General features: G+C 36.5%; 1 protein-coding gene across 1 annotated transcript; it reads right to left on the bottom strand.

The window, feature by feature from the left end:
• Positions 1-8,138: 8,138 nt before the first annotated feature.
• Positions 8,139-18,814, bottom strand: LOC122015752 (ISWI chromatin-remodeling complex ATPase CHR11-like). The gene is made up of 25 exons (XM_042572773.1): positions 18,490-18,814; positions 17,385-17,501; positions 16,322-16,428; positions 14,503-14,615; positions 13,528-13,625; positions 13,230-13,409; positions 12,898-13,119; positions 12,229-12,363; positions 11,854-12,136; positions 11,678-11,751; positions 11,130-11,350; positions 10,966-11,053; positions 10,808-10,901; positions 10,522-10,710; positions 10,413-10,444; positions 10,267-10,343; positions 10,101-10,190; positions 9,951-10,020; positions 9,663-9,720; positions 9,530-9,588; positions 9,299-9,464; positions 9,039-9,217; positions 8,749-8,964; positions 8,549-8,653; positions 8,139-8,456 (listed from the first exon to the last, which is right to left on the bottom strand). Exons 1-25 carry the CDS (start codon positions 18,724-18,726, stop codon positions 8,439-8,441), a joined length of 3,228 nt encoding a protein of 1,075 aa, XP_042428707.1. The 5' UTR covers positions 18,727-18,814; the 3' UTR covers positions 8,139-8,438.
• Positions 18,815-19,105: the final 291 nt, after the last annotated feature.

The following is a 19,105-nucleotide window of genomic DNA, read 5'->3' as shown; positions in this document are numbered from 1 at the left end:
ATATCCTTAGATTATATGAAGGGAGATAAATTACTTAGTCAACTGGGAGATTAAATGAAAATAATATTAGTTCTACTCAAATAAACGGTTATATGGAAATAATATTATTATGCCATGGAGCTTAAATTTAAATTTAAATTTAAAAAAACTTTTTAAATTAATTTTTGTTTTTATTTTTTTAATGTTTCGCTGAGATAAAATTTTCTCAATCGTTATTTAAAAATATATATATATAAATTTTTTGTGAGCATTCTATTTGTTTTATTTTTTTAGGATACAAGTACAATATTTACTCATATTACAACCAAAGAGAACAGAAGACTTGAGCTGCGCGCATTGTCTGACGGGACCTGAGCTTTGACTTCAGAGGTGCTTACTAAAGAAGGTCACTTTTAATTTAGGGGTTTAGAAATGTAAAAATAAATTTATTTTTAAATTTTATATTTGGTTGATAGGAATAAAATTAAACTTAAAAATGAAATCTAAAAATTTGGATTACGATAAAACTCAATTCCTCTCTTAAATTTTGATATAAATAAAAATGAGAATTAAATTTTAGACGAAAATACTTTAAATATATTTATTTAATTTTTATTTAACATCATTTTTTTTCTCTTTATTCTCTCTCATTATATTTTCTTTCTCCTCATTCTATTATCGCATTTACTCTCTCATCATATTTTTTCTCTCCTAAATCTCTCTCATCATACACTCTCGCGATTAATTTTCTTTCATCACACTTTCTCTCTCATCACACTTTCTCTCTCCTCATCCTTTCTTGTCATACTCTTTCTCTCCCATCACACTCTTTTTTATCATATTTTCTTATCATACTTTCGCGCTCGTCGTCTTACTTCTTGGTGATGATAGACAGCGGAAAATACAAGAAACAAAAATACAACGCTAACACGAATGATTTACTTGGTATCCACCTTAAGAAGAGGTGACTAATCCAAGGATCCACACATGACACACTCTCCACTATGAAAACACTCCTTTACGGTAACTACCGAAGGCGGAGAAGCCTTACAACACTCCCAGTACAAGAAGAAAGAAAGGGAAGCAAATACAAGTAAGATCTTACAAGATTTACAGCATAAACTCTAACCCTAGCTTCTTCTTCTTGTGTTGAGCGCCTCTTGATCTTGGAAGGACAACAATCCTTGCTCCAAGAATGCTTCAAGAACTGGCGTGAGTCCCTGTGGAGAAGTTGCTGAGAATCGGAGAAGAATCAGGCGAAGTTGTGCTGAAGAAGACACTCGCAACAGCTTTATCCAGCGCCAACGGTCGAATCCCAATTGATTGTATTTCTCTCAATCGATTGGGGAGGCTTTGGATCGATCGCTTGATCGATCCAGAGCGCCTCTGTGCTCTTGGAAATTGTTTAAATCGATTGCCCAATCTATTCACATGTTTTGCGCGATTTCCAGGCTCCCCGTCGATCACCCGATCGATTGGGAGGGCTTCTGTGCGACGGCGTCAACTTCCCAATCAATCCACTGATCGATTGGGAGAAGGATTTGTCGCGGGACACAGTCCAATCGATCAACCGATCGATTGGCCATGATTCAATCGATTGATTGATCCAACTTAATTTGCCCTAATCAAGTCTCAAGCCCCTAAAACCCAACATCTGGTCAACCATGACCTAATGGGGCATCATGCCTAGAATCTGGTCACCCTCGACTTGCTAAGACTTCCTCACCAAGTGTCCGATCAATCCCTTTGACCCACTTGGACTTTTCTCCTCGTGCCAAGTATCCGATCAACCCTTTGACCTACTTGGACTTTTCCATACTAGGTGTCCAGTCAACCTTGACCCACTTGGAATTCCACGTGCCTGGTTTCACTTACCAGGACCTTCACCTAAGTTCACTCACTAGGATTTTCATACTGCCTAGCTTCACTCACTAGGTCTTTCACCTGGCTTCACTCACCAGGATTTTCTAACTGTCTGGCTTCACTCACCAGGACTTCTCTTCTGTCTAGCTTCACTCACTAGATCTTTCACCTGGCTTCACTCACTAGGATTTCCCAACTGTTTAGCTTCACTCACCAGGACTTTCACCTAGCTTCACTGACTAGGATTTCCCATTTGCCTGACTTCACTCACCAGGACTTTCATACTGCCTGGCTTCACTCACCAAGACTTTCATACTGTCTGACTTCACTCACCAGGACTTCCCAGCCAAGTATCCGGTCAGTCTTGACCTACCTGACTCTTCTTCACATCTAACTGGTCAATCCTGACCAGAGGAGAATTGTACCAATAATCTCCCTAAATGAATGATTGCACCTGCAATCTCAATGTATTGTCAAACATCGAAACTCAAACATCAAGACTCAAGTTTGAGCCTTCTCAAACTTAGTCAACCTTGACTCAAAGGATATTGCACCAACAATATCCTCCTTTTTGATGTTTGACAATATCTTTATGTTAGGCTAATCTCATAACCTCAACTTTGTTTCATGCCAAGGCATGAATGAGGGTTTCCTTCATTCTCTCCCTTTCCTAGAGGGCAAACTCCCTCTTTAGGTAATGAAGGCCTAACTTAAACCCTACATTCTCCCCCTATTGGCACACATCAAAAAGAACTCTCCCCCTGAAGAGTTACTAACGGTTGTTCACAACTTCACTTGTTGTTCACAACATCATAATGAAAGTCGCATACCCTTCATTATCTTCAACGCTCACCCTTGAGCGCTAACCAATCCAACAAAGAAGGTCTCATACCCTTCACTGCATTAAATGCTCACCCTAGAGGATTATTCCACGTTATGATGCTCATCTTAGAGCATCCATAACCCCACAATGAAGATATTCACTCTCCATTGCTCTTCAATGCTCAACCTTGAGCATTGTTTTTCAAAATGAAGGTTTAACCACCTTCAATGGTGTCGGAAAATAAATTTTCATGTCCTTAAAGAATAACTCCCCCTAAAGACATGCATGTAACTTCTGTCATTGCACCAACAATGACTTGGAATCCCAAAATCTTTAGGAGACCCAAATTTAGAAGTTTGAGGTTCAAAAATCCAATAATGAAACTAAACCTCAACCTAAACTTCTACTTAGTCTTCCTTAACCAATCCAATTTTATTTTCATCATGAACAATCCCCCTAAATGTAAACAAATGTGTTTTGAAGGGTTAGGAATGGTTACCTAGACTCAACATGGTCTAAAATGCTAAAAATAGACTTTCCCAGTCAAGTTCAGCACTTCAATCGATCAATGGATCGATTGAAGCAGTGTGGATCGATCCACTGAGTTTCTGTTCGCGTAAAACACTTTCTCAATCGATCGCCCGATCGATTGAGACACTTCAATCGATCGGGTGATCGATTGAAGCACTGATTTTCTAAAGGTTAATTTCAGCGAACTTTAAAACTCTCCAAAAATTCTACAAAATTCTAAAAATCATGAAAATTTGTGTAGACATTACTTAGGGTATATACTATCAAGGAAAAATAGTTTTCTATGAAAATACTTCTCATTTTTAAAGATTGATACAAACTTGAAAACTTGTAAAAACTTTAGTGTTTTCTTTAATTTTGTATTTAACTTTTCAATGATGATTACTGTCAAAAGATAGTCTTCACCAAGGTTTCCAAAAGTATTTTAAAATGATTTTCAAAACCAATATCCAACCATATTCTTTGGGCTCAATGCACATGACTTGTACATTAGCTTTCCCAATGATTGGAAAACACATAACTATGTATTTTGATGAGTCTAAAACTCAACTAGATGCACTAAATCAACATCTTGAGTTTTGTTCATCATCCTAACATCTCACTTATATCTAATGTGCACTAAAACACATACAAGTCACCTTATAAGTCTTTGTAGGATGCAAAATTTGGTTTTGCCCTAAACTAGGGATCATGCATTTCTATCTAAGCATTTTAAGAATTTTGAACATCCACCAAGGATGTTATTTGTTAGTAAATGTCATTTGTCCGTAATTGCAAGGAATTAAAAATAATGCATGATGTGCTATGGCATACATCAAAATAAATAATTTTCAAAAGAAAAATTCGCTAGAACTACATGATGTATGCATGACATGACATGGTATTTTTGTATTTTTCATAATTAAACATGAATGCAAAAATGATGTCATGGCATGTGATGGCCAAACAAAGCATGATAGTTTAGCTTAAATAAAGTACCTAGATTATCTATCTAAGTGTCCTTAAATCCTTAGCTAAACTTAAAATTAACCTAGATTGCCCCTTATCTATTCATGAAAATGCCAAAATCCAAATTGACATTTCTTTAACCCATGATTAAATTGTGCCAATTAAAATTAAGTATATTCCTCAATGTTTGACATACTTTACTCTTTCAAAGAGTAATAACTTTAAATTAAGACTTAGATTTGCCTTTAAATCCCTAAGAAAATACCAAAACCCCAACTTGGTATTTCTTATGTTTTCCCGATTTGTGTCAATTTAAAATAAAATCAAAATTTTCAAATTATGGCATATTTTACTCTTTTAAAGAGTAAAAGAAAATCCATTTCATTTTCAAAAGTTAATAATATCCTTGAAAATGCTCTACAAGTGTTAACTTTATTAAAGTTGGGTTAACTGTCATTCCAATTAGAGTTGACACTCTCTAACCCATCTAGGGGGTAGAGAAAATGCTCTTAGGAACCCAAAACCTATTGGTGCTCCTTGGATGCTCTAGGTACTCACTAGGGATAACTTCCCTAGATACCTTCCTAATGACCTTGTTAGGCTTCTTAGAAGCTTTGGTCACCTTTTCTAGGTCAACTCTAGGGATTGTTTCCCTTGTGACCTTCTTAGTGACTTTCTTAGACTTCTTTGAAGTTTTAGTCACATTTATCACAAAAATACTCTTAGGGATAACTTCCATAGTATTTTTGACTTGACCACTAGACCTAGACTTGGTTCCATAGTTATATGGAACCCTATGATAAGAAGACATATCCTTTTTTATTTTAGGTTTGTATCCCAAATCTCTATAACCCTTGGATGACTTTTGTACTCCTAGACCTAGGTTTTGCTCATTTTGACCTTTTAGGATATTTTCCATCCTTTTTAGGGTCTTTTCCATTTTATCAAGTCTTGACCTCAAGATTTGATTTTCTTTCCATAAATCCTTAGATTTTGGTTTTTCATTAAATCCTTGAGCATTTTTAGGTTTAGGTTTATACCTAAGATTTTTAGTGTTATTGTCTAAGTTGTTATCTATCTTACTAACCTTAGGTGTGGTTTTAGCATGACAAGTTACATGATTTCCCTTCATGCTATCATGCTTCCTATTTTTATGGTAAATAACATTAAAATGATATAAACTAAAATTTGCATGCTTTTTACCATAAGTTAAGGGGATAGGCTCAATAAATGATACTAAAATTTCCTCCCTTGACTTTGACCACCTTCTTCCCCTTTGGACATTGGCTCCTATAATGTCCTTTTTGATGACACAAGAAACACACAATGTGCTCCTTGCTCTTCTTTGTTGTGAGTACAGTCTCTTTGGGCTTCTCCTTGCCCTTAGGTGCCACTTGACTCTTCTTCTTGGCCAATTTTAGGCACTTGCTCTTATAATGCCCATGTTCCCTACACTCAAAGTAAATAATATGATTTTTATTTTTAATTGAAATAATTATACCTTCATGTGTAGGGATGACACTTGATCCTCCATTTGATGTCTCTTGATTTTTGGAGGATGCATCATCTTCTTCTCCACTTGACCCGGATGTAGAAGCTTCTCCTTCTTCTTGATCCGGTGTCAATGAAGGTCTCTCCCCCTCAATCCTAGAGGTGGAGGGTTCTTCATCTTCATCTTGTACATGGAACAAGGAATATGCTCATTCCTTGCTCTTTTGGTTGCATTCCTTTGAAGATAAAGCTTCTTGGACCTCTTCTTCGGAAGTTGAGTATCTCTCAACCTCGGAATCCTCCTCCTCTTGGTCTTGCTCCAATGAGTCGCCCTCTTTGGATTCTTCTTGATTTGGTACAGTGGAGGGGATCTCATGAATCTTTGCCAATTTTCTCCAAAGCTCCTTGACATCCTTGAATTCTCCAATTTGAGCCAAAATATTGCTTGCCAATAAATTGACTAATAGCTTGGTCACTTTGTCACTTGCCTCGCTCCTTTGAATTTGCTCTTGGCTTCATTTACTCTTCTTGAGGATCTTGCATTTTGAATTTCTTGGAGCTTCGAAGCCTTCCATTAGAGCAAACCATTGCTCTATCTCCATCATCAAGAAATTTTCGATTCTTGATTTCCAAGAATCAAAGCTCGTCATTGTGAATGGTGGAGGCACCCCTGTGTCGAATCCGAGTTCATCTCGGAATTCCATCTTGAAGTTGAGCCTTTTGATGAAGTCTTCGACTTTTGAATTTGCTTCAACTTCTTCACCCTCTAGCTTGTTGCCCCTTCCGGTGAAGAGCGACCTCGCTCTAATACCACTTGTTAGGGTTGAAATGTGCTAGAAGGGGAGGGGGGTGAATAGCTCGTCGCGCTCGTCGTCTTGCTTCTTGGTGATGATAGGCAGCGGAAAATACAAGAAACAAAAATACAACGCTAACACGAATGATTTACTTGGTATCCACCTCAAGAAGAGGTGACTAATCCAAGGATCCACACACGACACACACTCTCCACTATGAAAACACTCCTTTACGGTAACTACCGAAGGCGGAGAAGCCTTACAACACTCTCAGTACAAGAAGAAAGAAAGGGAAGCAAATACAAGTAAGATCTTACAAGATTTATAACATAAACTCTAACCCTAGCTTCTTCTTCTTGTGTTGAGCGCCTCTTGATCTTGGAAGGACAACAATCCTTGCTCCAAGAATGCTTCAAGAACTGGCGTGAGTCCCTGTGGAGAAGTTGCTGAGAATCGGAGAAGAATCAGGCGAAGTCATGCTGAAGAAGACACTCGCAACAGCTTTATCCAGCGCCAACGGTCGGATCCCAATCGATTGGGGAGGCTTTGGATCGATCGCTTGATCGATCCAGAGCGCCTCTGTGCTCTTGGAAATTGCTTGAATCGATTGCCCAATCGATTCACATGTCTTGCGCGATTTCCAGGCTTCCAGTCGATCACCCGATCGATTGGAGGCTCTCAATCGATTGGGAGGGCTTCTGTGCGACGGCGTCAACTTCCCAATCGATCCACTGATCGATTGAGAGAAGGATTTGTCGCGGGACACAGTCCAATCGATCAACCGATCGATTGGGCATGATTCAATCGATCGATTGATCCAACTTGATTTGCCCTAATCAAGTCTCAAGCCCCTAAAACCCAACATCTGGACATCATGCCTAGCATCTGGTCACCCTCGACCTGCTAAGACTTCCTCACCAAATGTCCGATCAATCCCTTTGACCCACTTGAACTTTTTCTCCTCGTGCCAAGTATCCGTTCAACCCTTTGACCTACTTGGACCTCTCCATACCAGGTGTCCGGTCAACCTTGACCCACCTGGATTTCCACGTGTCTGGCTTCACTCACCAGGACCGTCACCTAGGTTCACTCACTAGGATTTTCATACTGTCTAGCTTCACTCACTAGGTCTTTCACTTGGCTTCATTGACCAGCAAATATGATGAGAGAGAATCCAACACTATCTAAATATACCTAAATAAATTAGGAAATTATCCGAACTCAGCAGAATAGAATCTGAGACCAATGGGTCTCAGGGCCTCAGCATTGTCTTTATTTTTTTAACTATTTTTTTTCTTAATGAATTTTGGTGGATTGGCAAACAGAACAATCACAGCACAAAAGGATCCATCCTTTTATCTATTATAAAATAATAAATAGTGAAATTTAAGATTCGTCATAAATATTTTTGATTTTTTTATACATTCATCGACGACCTCACACTGACAATCTCGCTCGCGGCCAACCTTACTCACGACTGCAAGGATCCCCAAGGCTAACTCATTTTTTACCTTCACCTCTGCCTCTCTTCTTCTTCCTACAAGAGTGGAACGCCGTTAATGGCACCGCTCGCGGTCAACACGCATTCACCGTTCCCAAACACCCAGGCTCAAATCTCAACTTCAACAAACATGATTTCCTCCGGTGGAATAAAAAATCTAAAACAAAAACAAGACGCTTAAAGATTTACCGTAGCAGATAATAAAAACTTACGTGAAACAGGACCCATCACTAAGATTAATCGGTTAACAAAGTTAAATATCTGAATTTAAAAAAAATGCATTCCAACACCCACTAGATGGCAAAATAGTGGAATGCCATCACGTTCGTGCCTCAGCAGAGGCAAAGGAACGAAAGTGCCAAGATACAAATTAACATACATATTTCGTTTTTCTTCTTGGGGGATAAATATGTTTTCTACCCATCTTAAGCTGCTGATCGATATGCCATTCTCACATTGACAAAATGTTTGCAGCTGCATCATGCTCCAAAATAAGATTCCAACAGCCTCATCGCCGCCGCCTCCCCTAAACAAAATCAAAAGGGGCGCGGGCGCATTAAAGTCCTATTCCCACAACCAGTCATAACGTAGCGATTTGTATATATTTTAGCAGCTTACCGAGCTCATGTAGTCATCCATGGATGATTGTTTTCTCTTTTTGAAGGAAGTCAGAGCAGGAGTCTCCATAGTCGGACCCTTTGATGACGACCGCTTTGTTGGTGTCTGAAAAGGCATTGAAACAGAAGACAATTATTAGGCCAAAACAATTGCAAGAGCCATGAGTCGACACAATCAGAAGAACAAAATCATTTGAGTACCCTAGAGAGCTTTTTATCTTTCCGTGCTTGTCTTTCCCGCTCATCGAATTCTTGGTTTTCTTTCTCCACTAGACGTATAAGGGTATCACAGCGTCTGGCAAGTTCCTGAGTCGTTCGAGACTTGACAAACCAATCGAACCGAAACAAGGGTGAGGTACGGAATGCTGCCTTGAGCTCGTCCCAGTTGCCATAACCAAGTTTGTGTACCATGCACAACTAAAATAATTAACACAAAAGGTCAAGATGTGAAAGTATAAGTTTCAATTGGAAAGCCATGAGAGATTAATTACCATGAAACGATCACATTCTTCATTATACAGTTTTCCTTTATTTTGGCCATACTGAATCTTCAGCTCCAACCAAGGGTTCTTATAACGATCCAACTTCTTGCCAATTGCTCTCATTATCTCTTCCTTTCGTGAGATTCTTGCCTCACCTCTCTCAATGATCTTAATAATGCGATCATAGTCTGAAAATTCAAAAATAAATAGAGGCACTCAGAATTGTGATGCTGCATAGACCGAAGAGAAGTGGGTTGAGGGGAAAATACCATTTAATTCTTTGTATCTCTGTCTAAAGACATCGGCATATCTTTCCACCTCTTCTTCTGTTTTCCCCTCCATTTCTGATGCTATACTCTTTATATCATTCCGGCCATACTTCTCGCATGCTCGAGTGAAAGCATTGAAGTCTTTCCTTGTCCAAGATGAAAAGCCCTAAAAAGGAAAATTATATAACAAGGATGGGCACTATATGCATAAGTATTGCCTAATGAACTCACCTCTTCAAGCAGTTGGTCCTTCTCTGCTTGTTCCTCTGCAGTCAATGGATCTCCTAAATCTGCTTCACGACATGACCAAATTTATTTAATTAATCAATCAATCAAGTATACATGTGCAAATTAATTCTAGTACCTTCAGGTTCCTCTTCATCGGCTATTGTATCTTTTAACTGATTCTTTTGATGAGATTGCTGAAATTAGAAGGAAACAACAGCAACAGCATTAATAACCTTGTTACAAAAAAATAGAAGAAAAAATGCAGGAAAAAAATGAATGTCATGTCAAAATTTAAAATAACCAAAAGGTTATATTTACACTTGAGGATCCTTAGCTTAGGTGATTATTTATATTATTTGAGTAATTAAAACTTACATCAACAGTTTTCAGTGATTTGGAATAAAGAAAAACAAGAGGAACACACCATGAGATATCGAACTTCTTTCTCATACAACTCACTCAACCTCTGAGTGTTGAAAAACTGAAAATCGTGCCTGAAATGTTACAAGAACAAAAATTACTGAGATAGATAGCACCATATACATAAGTGAGCATGTAAGATCAGCTAACTTACAATTGAGGCATACGGGGAATGCGTGGCTCTTTAGATTTTGTAGGAGCACCTTGCCGCATTGCTTGCTTGAAATAATCAGCATCAGAATAACTAAACATCAAAAGTAGCACATTAGACACAATGACTTCAACCAATATACATAATTGCAAACACTATTACATCTTACTTTCGTTTTCTTTCCCTCCTGGATGGCTCAACCCAGTTATCAGCAACTATTTTTTTGAAATCAACCTTGTTATCATCCTTAGTCAGCAAATTTGAATGTCAGTCCAATAAAACTGAAGCTAGGTATACTTCAAAGTCCACACATACCTTCTCATCATCAAAATCATACAAGTCAGCAGCTGTAACAAAAAACAGAAATTACATAAGCCATCCAAGGAAATATCTAGGAATTGCTATCAGAAAGGAATCAGCATACTGTCATCCATCTTAAACTTTATCGCATCCTCTGTAAACTTTTTCATTTTCACATCAAGTTCAGCAGTCGCTTCTTCTCCTTTAGCTATGATACGATCGATATCCTCATCAGTTATTGTACTGTCCTTGGAGCTAAAAACCATTTCAGCACCAAATCTAACCATTTGTAGAAGTTCATCTTTATTAACAGCTGCATCGAGGAAGTTATTGATTAGAAACAAAAAAACTGATAGATAATGGATAAATTGCTTGAACCACATTAGTAAGCTCTTTGAAAAAATCATTACTTTTCTGTTCTGCTAATCGTCCTTGTTGAATTACCAAGGCATCAAGTGCAAGCTTCTTGTATGCTCTCTCTATCACTTTCTCCTCAATTGCAAACTGCATTTTAGATATGTCAAATGATTCAAAAACATCATTAAACTAAACTGGAATATTCTGATACCTCAGTACAGAAACGGAACACTTGAACTTCTTTCTTTTGCCCAATTCTATGAGCACGATCCTGTGCTTGCAAATCAACTTGTGGATTCCTAGTAGAGGTATCCATAACAATTTAGTGATGAGCATAAATGTAGCAACAGGATTCACATAATGGAAGAGGAATACCAGTCACTATCATAGAGAATGACAACATCTGCAGTAGCAAGATTAATTCCCAATCCACCAGCTCTTGTAGAAAGCAAGAAAATGAACTTTTGGCTTCCAGGTTGATTAAATGTTTCAATTGAAGCATCCCGTTCTTCTCCCCCAGTATTCCCATCAATCCGGCAATATTGGTAACCACGATATAGCAAGTAATCTTCCAGTATGTCCAGAAGTCTAGTCATCTAAATTACAACACAAACAGTTGTGTTAAATCAATAAAACACTAATATGTTACCTTCTACTGCAAGTAAGACTGGGCAGATATGTATGAAACAATTTAGAGGAAAAAATCTGATTATGAGAAACAAGATATGTAAATAACAAGCATTAGAAGCAAATACTGGGCAGCTATATATGAAACAAGTTGGAAAAAAACAGTTTGATTATGACAAACAAGATATGTAAACAACAAAGATTAAATATCACAAGTTTCAAATAGATTAAAAGTGAAAATAGCAGGCTTTGCATGTAATTCCAAATGATAAACTGAAGACCCAATTGATATAAACCTGTGAAAATATTAGAACTCTAGAATCTCGTTCCTTCAGTTTAGGCAACAGCTTATCTAACAGGACCATTTTTCCTGCAAAAACAACTATATGTTCAGAAAACAAGGAATTATCACTATAGTAAAATTATCATACTTCAACTGAGGTAAAAATACCTTAAAAGAATTTGGAGTTACCTGCATTTGTAATAAGATGTTCTCCAGTTGTATAAGGTGGTCCAGGTTCTGCACCTTGGAATAGATATGGATGATTGCAACATTTTCGCAATTGCATAGCGATGTTCAAAAGACGCTTGCGCTCCCCTCCAGCATTAATGACCTCCAAATCCTTTTGTAGCAAAGCCCGGTAATAATGCTTTTGCATTTGTGACATTCCTACCTTGAGTATAGTTTCTTTTTTTGGTGGCAAACCCTTTTCAACATCGGATTTTAATCTTCTCAGAAGAAATGGGCGAAGAACCTGTAAGTGAAGAAATGCTCCCACATTTACATATACATAGATCAGAAGTAGCATAATCTTGATTTGTCATTAATGGATATACGAAAACACACCTTGTGAAGTTGTTGAACAACCTCTTGTTGATCATTGTCTCCAGATATTTGGAACCATTCATCAAAAGTTTCAGAAGAACTAAATATCTCAGGAAGCAAAAAATTAAGAAGAGCCCAAAGCTCATGCAGATTGTTCTGCACAAAGGAACAATTGCTAATCATACATCAGATTATTGAACTAATGTTTTGAACATCAATCCATACAATTCCTTTTAGTCACAAGTATGACAGTGTCCCAACAATTTAGAAAAAATAAAAACCATCATACTTTTTTATTTTGATGATAGTTAACATCTATCTTTCTGGATATATTACAAATGAAATAAACATTTGCACATTTCAGTTTTAATAAATACATAAAATATTAACAAGAGCTAAAGTAACAAAAATGAACGTCCAAAATTTACACACCTAAAAATGTAAACTAGATTAAAAAGATTGGAGGATGAAAGAAAAGAAGCAATATGAAATATGAACCAATATATTCTTTAAAAAATGACTTAATTGATTTACATATTACAAGTGATTTAGCCTTGCAGAGGAATAAGTTCCATGTGCTCAATACCAAATAATTGGAACAAACATGGATTGATGATGATAATAATGACAACCACCAAGCTTTAAGGAATCCCTCTCACTATACTAAGCCAAAAGAAAATAATTGATTACCTGAAGTGGTGTTCCAGTGATAAGAAGGCGGTAATTAGTATTATAAAGTCTCATTGTTTTAGAAAGAAGGGAATTTTCATTCTTTATCCGATGAGCTTCATCAATGATCACATAGCGCCAACTAAACCGTCTTAAAGCATTCTTTTCTTTGATAGCCATTTCAAAACTAGTTACGCACACATCAAACTTCCCAGCCACCAACAAATTTTCACGAATATGTCTCTGTCAAATAGCACAAACAAATTAAAAATATACCCACACAGTTTCTTGCAGCTAGAAAATGAAACGACATCTGCAGAAATTAGAGAAACATGTTTAGGCAATTGACTGACTCTTTCTTCAGGATCCCCAAGAAATTTTACAGGGGACAGAACAGGACAGAATCGCCGAATTTCCCTCATCCAGTTGCCAAGAGTAGATTTTGGTGCTACCACCATGTGAGGACCGGTTATTCCTCTAAATTCATGCAAATAGCCAAGTAAAGAGATGGTTTGCAATGTCTTTCCAAGACCCTAACAAAAGGAATATAGATTGTTGGCTATATACTTTCAATATAAAAACAAAGCAAATGCTCCAAAATAAGTGGATATAAACTAAGATCAAGATTATAAAATCTTTCCTTTGCAGTACCATTTCATCAGCTAGAATTCCATTAATCCCATTTTCATACAATCTTATTAGCCAATTCAATCCAGCAAGCTGATAATCTCTCATTTTTCCTTGTATACCTGCAGAAGTAGTTAAAGGATGAACATTGAAGGTCAAAATTTACATCATATGCTAATCAGTAAAAATAACCGATTAAATAAAATAAAATCTGAGATATTAGAAATGGATGCTTTCGTCAAATACTATTGTTGAGTTTAAACCAAATCTTGCTCCTCAGACAATAGACTATCAATATAGCCAATAACTGAATTGTTTTATGTTCATGAAATAGCAAAATAAATAATACAAATAATTATAGTAGATTTAATTAGCTTAATCATATTATCAGCGATTTCATATAATAATTATTGTTGTTGTTGCTGTTATTATTATTTTTATTATTACTATTACTACATTTAATATATCATATTATTGTTTTTTTTTATCTAATAACATAATATTTTAAAATCTCAAATATTATCATATTTTATTAATATAGAAGAAATAACTAAAAGATATATTAAAAACTATTGCCTTTATTATATAAAGTAATAAAATTGAATTTATATTACTATTATCATTTTATAATATAGATTATTGTTTTCTGATATATATATATATATATATATATATATACAGAAGTGATATCCTGCGGGACTTAAGATGCGCGACTGTGCGCGACGTCGACGCGGCATGCCCTCTGGACCGATCAGGACATATCCTGATCGGTCTGGGAGGCTTCTGATCGGTCTGGGAGGCTTCTGATCGGTCTGTGAGGCTTCTAATCGGTCTGTGGACCGATCAGCCTATAGGCTCCGCATGCCGCGTCGACGTCGCGCATCTTAAGTCCCGCAGGATCACTTCTGTATATATATATATATATATGAAGTAATAAAATAACAAGAATGACAACATGGACTTAATAAGAAAAAGATCTCAGCAGAGCAAATATCTTACAAGATGGTTGTGTGACCAAACGGGTCCCTCCGGCACCTGAAAGAGCATCCTCTTCCTCCTTAAGGTACTCTTCATCTTCTTCTTCCTCTGTTATTTTAGATGCATGACGCCCCCTGAAAAGTAGGGAACTAATTACAACTTTTTTACAAGACAAAGAAATTATGAAGATGGGAAATCTACCCAGAAAAGAGTCAAATTTAAAATATTCCATAATAACAAAATGCAATAACAAGTTTAGCTAATATGGGATTCAATTGGGATTCCACAAGTAAATTTGAATATATATTCAAGAGCAAATTCAGCAGCTTTAACAAAATGTTATGCAGTTTCTATATTGCTCAGGATAAATACATATTATGGCCACTAAAGCCAATCATATTCAGGATCTAGTTTAGGTAATTAATTTTCATTCTACAGATAGTTCAAAAAGCTAGTCACAAGAGGCCACATATGAATTTTAGCATAAGTTTGCAGGCATATAACTCAACTGGTATTGAGAGCTAATTCTTCATTTTAATCTAATTTTTGCATCAGAAATCACAGAAATACAAAATTAGTACTAGAGACCTTTCTGAATAAATAATAGTCAAACAGTCTGCATAGTTCATATTTGGGTAGTAGGAGCAGTAATGATTTCTTCAGACCATTAAATACCATGAACAGCACTAGCTATGTAACAAGAGATCATGAGAAATTTTTAGCTGCCTAAGGACAACCATATAAACAGACTGTTAGCTTTCAAATTTTTAAAAATCCTAGATATTAGACAGCTATGATTTCACAAAATGAAGGGGGAAGTAGACTGCTGGAATCATTACAAATTCACAAGGCAGTGTTGCATATGTCCATAGTTTTTTATCTCATAAATAGTAGAGGAAATAAACAATTTAAATATAGTTAGATAGATCATGAGAGCAGTTATAATCAAAAGCTGTTTGTGAAGCATAGGTAGAACCATAGAAGAATCAATTGAAATGAAAATTTGCTGCCTCTTAATCTTAGATAAACAAGTGTAATAAATTGTGCACTTGTAAGCACGATTGTAAAATATATATATATATATATATGAAAATTTTCTAACAAATGGTTGATAAATTTAAGTTTTCTTACATAAAGAATAATGATACATATATCAATCAAAACTTAATTGTTGCTAAAGTCTAAAATAAATCTTAAGGCTTATAGTTAGAATTAAGTCCAACATGGCAAATTGTTAGCCAATAGAATAACAAGCAGCAGCCATTAACTTAAGTTGACATAAAAGCAAAATTAGACAAACCATTGAAGGTGAACAGATAGTCCAATTAAGCCACGTAGTTTTCTTGAAACTAAAAATATACCATGCAGTTGGAATGAAAAATCTAAATGCATAATTGCTAACCATTACTCCACTAGTCAGCTAAAATGAAAGAATCAAGAACGAATTTATAAGTTCATCACATGCACATGTAAGAAAATGTGGAACGAATGGAAGTGGCAAATTTAAAATTTGTTTTGAGTGTCAACAATTTAACAAGAAAAATGTTTCAATAAAACTAATATTAGTCAATCATGAACCCCTAGAACATGGAATCAAATAACTCAACAATCCAAGGCAAACTAGATGGGAAGGATAAAAACTAGTCACAAGTACAGATACAATTAAATAAATTTCTAACTTATATTGTATTTTGAATAACAACTGAGTATGATAATAAATCTCATAAACGTAATATAGCAAAAGGATGATATTCGTAAATTGGCTAGTGAAGAATGTATGTATTCCTTCTACTTCACTTCAACAACCTTGTCATGAAGAGTTTCAAAACTTGCAGCTTACCTTCCTCTTGGCTTCTTTTCTGATGCAGATTGGGCACCCTTTGCAAAATGAGCAAAGATCTCAGTCTGTTGCAGCAAGTACTTCAAACGTCCTTTTCCCTTGTTGTTCTGGGAAATATGTTAGGTGCTTAGATATCATAAAAGGCAATGTGAAAGAGTGCACTGATTCATTGCAGTAGGGAAAAAGATCAACGTGTAGGAAAGCAGAAATACATGTGCATGTGAAAGATACATCAGCAAGGTTCCTTGACATGTTCCATGTGGTTCTTTTTTTTGTGAATTCGTACATGATAACATCATCGGCAGGAAGTCACATCTATTTCCAAAAAAATTGAACCAGAAAAAAATTTCCATATGAAACTAGAAGTAATTTGACAACTAAATAATCTACAAATGGTGCGATCTGTTTTTTTGCAATTTAACATGTAACCAGGACATTTAAATTCAATTGCAAGGTTTTGACTAATAAAAGCAATAATTTTTTTGTTTACCAAAAAAACACAGAAATATCACCAGCAACTCATTTTTCCGAACAGTAACCTGATAAACTAACAACCATGACCTTAGAAGACAATGTCACATTTCCATTTTCTTCATAGAGACATTCAAATTCAATGACAAAATTATAAATTTGCTAACTGACAAAAAGAATAACATTCTCAATTACCAAAAAAAGCAGCAACATGCCTAGCAACACATTTTTCCAGACCATAACTTGGTACCTAACTATAAACCTTGAAAGGTGATGTTATGTGTTTCCATTTCCTTCATTGCTTTCTTAGCTATAGTTATGTTCTAAATATAATTTAATAATCTTTTTTAAATTGCTATCAGCATTTCTAACTTTGTTCATGGTACAGTGAAGGCTTACAATTGAGGAAACCGTCATTTAAACAAGAAACTGTCTTTCTTCATTACTTGTGATACTATATCTACTAGAAGATGGAACTTGAAAGAGAATCATGCCATGAAGTTGATCAAATATCAATCAATGAATCAAGATGTAGTAGAAAGCAATCAATAGCAAGCATTATTATTTATAATAATTGTTTAAGAACAATAACCATGTCAGCATCAATAGCAGCATTTTGTGTATTAAGCATTTCTTGAATCTTCTGCTTTTTCTTCCGTTGCATCTCTCTTAATCTGGCTCTTTCACGCTTCCCAATTTCAGAATTTTCCTACAGAAATGTCAAGCAACCATTCAATATGATCCAAAGGAACTCCATCATCCTTGAGATAAAAGAACATGATGGCTTAAGTCATCATATATGAGGCATGCTTACAACCCCATGAAGTGTGATAAACTAAAGGCATAGAAGAAAATTCTACCAAAACAAAACAAATTCCATTGAAATTCAAAAAGAGAAAAACAACTATATGATAGCAATAATAATAAACCTAGCAACCCTAATCTACTAGATTCCAAGTGTTAAAACATAGTTTAAGCTCGCCAGATCAGAAACATATAAATTGGACCAGCACCTCCAAAAGATACAAAGGGATTCATTTAGTGACTCTGATTGCCCTCTGAACGATCAAAATAGTGTAAAGCTTGAAGAAGAGTTTTATACTCTATCAATCTCTCAGTCCCTCTAGTTGGATGAGGGTCGTATGATGACTGTATATGCAGGTGTCCTGCATGCAACTCACACCATTCGGGTTGGCCTAACCCAGCATTCTTTCAAAAACCCTGTAGTGAAATGAGGACTGCTCGACCTTAGAAGCTAATTCACATGTAGGCATGACTATCTGCCGACTCTATGTATTCGTTGATGCATTGGCTCGCTCCCCCCACTCTGCCCTCCTTTTCCAAGAATAAATGAGCTGCTCCGGCCTTCAATTTCCTCCATCAATCAGAAGCCCAGATGAACCTAGCCCTCCCTAAATCTTAAGAGAAAAAAAATCATTTCCTAAAAACAATGTAAATATAATGTCTTTTGCAACCCTAGCCTATTTTATAAATCAAAAGAGCTTGGGGTAAAGCAATCAGTTGTAAACAGCAGGAAACCACATCAAGCGCACGAGAGAATGGCCAAAACTCAGATGTGTTCATTTTGTTTACAGCGAGCACAGGTCCGTGATAAAATGCACTGGTCCATAGTAATGGGAAACCCGACGGTGGCACCTATCAGAATCCAACGCACAAGCAACCAAACCAAACCTTACCTCCTCTCCATCCTCATCGCCATCGTCCTCGTCTTCCCCGGCGTCCTCCTCGCCGCTGTCATCCTTAGCCTCGTCGTCGTCGGGGCCAGCCGTTCTGGCGACAGCCTCGAGTTCCTCCTCGTCGATCTCCTCCTCGATGTTGGCTTCCGCTCCATTCCTGGCCTCCTCCTCGGAGGCGATCGAGCCGTTCGATGGGGTTCCCTCGGAGGAACTGCTGGAATCGTAGGGTTTCGCCATCTGCAGCAGCGTGCGAAGGGTTCCGCACTTTCGCCTTTCGAAATAAATCGATACGGAGAGACGGGACAGCAGCTGCCCTGTTATTAAATTTAAGGGTGTGGTTATGTGATTCGGTGAAACCGTGGGAGGGCAAAACGTGCGGGACTTGGCGCGTAACGGAATTGCCCAATTTGCGTTCCCTCCAAAACGCACCATTTTGCTTTACATGTTTATTTAATATATTCTCTTGGTTTTTTTTATTTAAAAATCTCTAAAAACTCTCTTTCTTTTAAAAAATCAGGACATTCAATCATTATTTTTTATACTGAAAATAATTTTATTTAACTATTATTATAAAGGCAAAAATCGACTACCTTTATTTTTTGGAATCATTGACGTA

This window comes from Zingiber officinale, chromosome 8B, assembly GCF_018446385.1.
Source record: "Zingiber officinale cultivar Zhangliang chromosome 8B, Zo_v1.1, whole genome shotgun sequence".
Lineage (NCBI taxonomy): Eukaryota > Viridiplantae > Streptophyta > Magnoliopsida > Zingiberales > Zingiberaceae > Zingiber > Zingiber officinale.
This window is presented reverse-complemented; position numbering and strand designations above follow the sequence as displayed.